Source organism: Triturus cristatus, chromosome 8 (genome assembly GCF_964204655.1).
Source record: "Triturus cristatus chromosome 8, aTriCri1.1, whole genome shotgun sequence".
In the NCBI taxonomy this organism is placed as follows: domain Eukaryota; kingdom Metazoa; phylum Chordata; class Amphibia; order Caudata; family Salamandridae; genus Triturus; species Triturus cristatus.
This window is the reverse complement of record NC_140591.1, coordinates 282,230,330-282,234,345: the sequence shown is the minus strand read 5'-3', so window position 1 is coordinate 282,234,345 and position 4,016 is coordinate 282,230,330. Positions and strand designations below refer to the sequence as shown.

At 51.7% G+C, this 4,016-nt stretch overlaps 1 protein-coding gene across 1 annotated transcript; it reads left to right on the top strand.

Moving 5' to 3' along the window:
- Positions 1-1,384: 1,384 nt before the first annotated feature.
- On the top strand, positions 1,385-3,768 carry C8H11orf87 (chromosome 8 C11orf87 homolog). Its single transcript, XM_085620402.1, has 2 exons — positions 1,385-1,451; positions 1,998-3,768. The coding sequence occupies exon 2, from the start codon at positions 2,147-2,149 to the stop codon at positions 2,576-2,578; it is 432 nt and encodes a 143-aa protein (XP_085476528.1). The 5' UTR covers positions 1,385-1,451; positions 1,998-2,146; the 3' UTR covers positions 2,579-3,768.
- The last annotated feature ends 248 nt before the right edge of the window (positions 3,769-4,016 follow it).

Below are 4,016 nucleotides of genomic sequence, written 5' to 3'. Positions count from 1 at the left end.
ACCTGAGCCTGCCCAGCGCGTGTTCTTGCTTCTTGAGTTTCTCATTCCATCTTACCTGCTTTTCACAGTGGGATCTTGCCGAGCAGTGTGTGTTCATGTCTCTTATAGGCCGGCGGGTTCGTTTTCCAGTTCTGGATAGAAAGACAAGCTTGTGTTGAAGAGAATACCTCCCATTGTCTTTCTGAAGAAGGGTTTCATTGTAGCCCAATGTTACCAACAAATGTTTCCCTTCAAACTGAAAAAAGATGCAGCGTGTTAAGATGGTGAACCATATCAAGTGGGCAAAACAGCAGCCATCAACACGCTGGTGTGTGAATCCCCCGAGTCACAGTGAGGGGGGGTTTCTAGGACTCAGTGGAAACGTGTAGCTATGAATGAGGCTCTGAGTCCTGACACCCTCTGGATTTGGTGGTTGTTTAACAGAGGCTATGTAACAACTACAAATTGTAAATATTGTTCCTTAATATAGTTACGTTTGCAGCATTTGCCCCGAATAGTGTCCTTCTTTCGGAGTGAAACGAATAATGATGTCTAAAGAATACACAGAAATCAAATACCCGTTGGTAAACAATACCTGTCGGCTCAGTCACGACAATTGTAGCGTGATCGCATTTTGTGGCAAGTCTTTCTGAGTCGCTGTATTGCATTGCATTTGAAGGCTTTGCGTTGTATTGAATTGTTTGTGAATGCTTTGCATTGTATTGCCTTCTAGTGTATTGTTTGATATTGTATAATATCGGTTTACACGGTGTATTTGATTGTATTGTGTTATATTGTTGAACAGGGGTCCGCACAGAAGCTTGTAAATCCGGCGGTGCCTGAATGCTGTTCTTATAGCGGGGTCTGCCTGAATGCACTGGTGGGGAGGACTGTGCAGTGGTCCTGCCGCCGCCGAGGAAAGCAAACCATCTTTTACCTTCCCATGACTGTTAATTGCCCGTCCTAGAGGCTGTTACTAGCGTGGACTCCACTGTTGGTGGGCAATATGGGAAGTGAACTGACAACATATTAATATAAAAGCGTGCCTTTTGGGCAATGAAAGCGGCACAGTTGAATGGTATGATTTGTTTGGGGGGAGGGGATTGAGAAATGTGGGTACAGACTGGGGCAGCCTGGGAAGCTCTGTTTTGGTGCCCGTACAGTATAAAGATGCGAAAGAACCTGCAGCGATGAAGACGGGTAGAGATGCGCTCTATGCTGAATATTCATGGGATCTGCAATCCTGGCTGGAGCTCAGGTGGTCTGCATTGCTCCAGCTGCAGCCTGCGGGCGCGCAGCCTAAGGAGGGATGGAGAGGGCGGTCTCGCTAGAGAGTACGTCAAAGCCTTTCTTGCTGCCGATAGGCTATCGGGGGCTGGGCTCCCGGAGCGGTGCTGCCCGCCCCTCATTCTCTAGCGGTCCCAGTGCAGGAGAAGCGGGGCTCTGGCAGCTGCAGCACCTGCGCAGCCCAGGTAAGAGAGCAGGCGCACGGCGAGGAGCCCCAGAGGCACCATTAGCTCTCGGCTCATGGGCAGCTCACCCACACCCATTGTGGGTCCTACAGGGGAGAGCCCACTGGGACAGCGACAGACAGCACCTGCTGCAGGGTAGCTAGCTCCTCTGAGCGTACCGCATCGTGTTCTGTGCCGCCCTCTTCCAGTGGAGCGCCCTCGCCACAGAGGGCTTCAGGGACACTGCAATGCTTTCCAAATCCCTGTCTTCAGAACCCCTGACATCCGCAGTGTGTGCTGACTGCAACCCTGGCACAGAATTGCCAGCACACTGGGTGGGGTGCCACCAAAAAACGGAGGGTTTCTACAGAGGCGGAGAGACCTCAGCCCAGCGCAACTCATTTCCGTGGTGAAAGAAACAAGGGTGCTATTGTCGCACATGTGAAATAGAGATAATATAGCGCCGATGATAACATTTCGTGCAATGCGTCTCTGCCAACTTTAAGTTGCCAACACCGGGAGAGAATCGTTTCTGGCGACTTATTATTGGTTTATTTTCTGTTTCAGAGCTGTAACCGGACTTCTCTTCTCCAGGCTGGACCTTGACAGAAGCGGGCCCCGCTCTGAGTCTTCACTATCACCAGGTGCGGAAGCCCCGGGCGCCGAACACCCACTGCAGGGCGCAGTCCACATTGAGAGACGTCCCCAGCCTGCCCATGGGTGCCCGGCTCCCCCCGGAGCTTTGGCTGGCCCTGCCGCCCTGCTCTCTGAACAGGACCTCGAACGGCAGCGCCTGCCTGGAAGCGCTGGAGCCGCGCTCCTTCTCCTCGGCGCTGGTGCTGGTGGTGCTGACTGCGCTAATCTTCACTCTGCTGCTGCTGTCCATCGCCACCTTTCACATCCACAAGCGCAGGATGAAGAGGCGGAAGATCCAGAGGGCGCAGGAGGAGTACGAGCGGGACCACCGCAGCGGCTGCGGCCCACAGGGGGCGCCGGTGCTGCTGCTACTGGGAAGGCCGGTCCGGGACTGCGCCCCCTCCCCAGCCGCCCAGCCCCGCAGTGGACAGGTGGACTCAGAAGAAGGGGGCGAGAGCATGTGCGCAGAGCCGGCCGGCGAGGGTACGCTGCGCTCCGTGGTGCTCTCATGATAGCAACACGGGCAAGGGACGCTTGGTGACTATAAATGCCTGGCTAGGATAGGCGTGGAGAACTGGAAAGGGACACGTCCAGCGCATGACACCCCACTCTGCGTCCTCATGTTAGACTCTGGGGAAGGTTCATTCGAAGAAAAGAAAGCCGCACCTTGCTACCAAATATCGACCTCTGCTCGAGGGGCCCTTTGTGCCGTTGTACATACTACAAACGCAATAAGGATGGATGCGGTTTATTTGATTTTTTGTGTTGTTGCTCTTAATATTTCAAGGGATGCTGTGCTAATATTTTGCAAGATAAACCACAGAGCTCAGAAGGAGGCAAAAGCAGCTCCAAAAAATAACTTTATTAAAAACTGCAGTGGCGGAGATGACGCCGCGGTGTTCCCAGGACAAAGGAGATGGCACACCGTGGTGGCTGCATTTGTTCCTAAACGATACAAAAGATGGGGGGTTTCTGTTTGGGAATGATCTAACAGCGCCCTCACTCACATAAGTACAAGACACTGCGGACCCCTTCTACTACCCCCAGCAGTGGACCGTACCAGAGTGAGCCCCTTCTCATAGGCTTCTAGGGCGCTTCTTCTATCTCCATCCCTTCAATGCACAGCGCTCACTGGAGCTGTCCGCCACCCCAGTGCTGAAACACTCTGGTGTCCCGTCCTGGGAGCTGTCCGCTTTCACCAGTGCTGAAACACTCAAGCAATTTCCGCCCGGGACCTGTCCGCTCTCGACAGTGCTGAAAGACGCACGCACAGCCTGGCCGTGCTTTGTTTCCCGCAGGTTTGACCCTCCAGCAAGCAGATGTTCCCTGTCTGTTTTAAACCCAGATGCACTGCAGGGCACCTTATTTTGGTCGGTTTCTATTTACTTTAGAACAAAACTTCATGTAAAAGTCTCTGTCGCGGGCAGTTCTGAAGTGCGGTTGCTAACCAGATGGATTTTTCAGTTTATCACGTTTACCCCATGTTATGGACTACATTTTTAATTGACACTCCTGTCCCCTCTATGCTAATAATAGGGCTGTCTTATGCACTGTCCGCTGTTATGTTTACTTTGCACTTTTGCTATTATTAGAGAGCAGTTATCCCTTAAAGCCTGCCTAGCGTAGTGTACGAAACTGGCTTAACGAATTAGGAACAGTTTTTTTGTACTCCTGTTGCCTTTCAGTTTGTATTTAGCAAAGACAAGACAACAAATAAGAATGGATGTGCATACGCGCCATCTATTAAAGTGATATTTCAAATGAGAGTGGTGTGCTGCGTCATTCATGGCATGATTGAGTGGGGAGGAAGTTAGGTATTCTCATGAAAGGCTCGTAAATGATGCAAAAATGCTTCTGGGGGATGTGTAGAGTAACTGCAAGGAAGTATCTGCAATAGATCCGCAGTTAAAAATCAGGACTGCAGCAACACCAGCAGGCCAACCAATGACT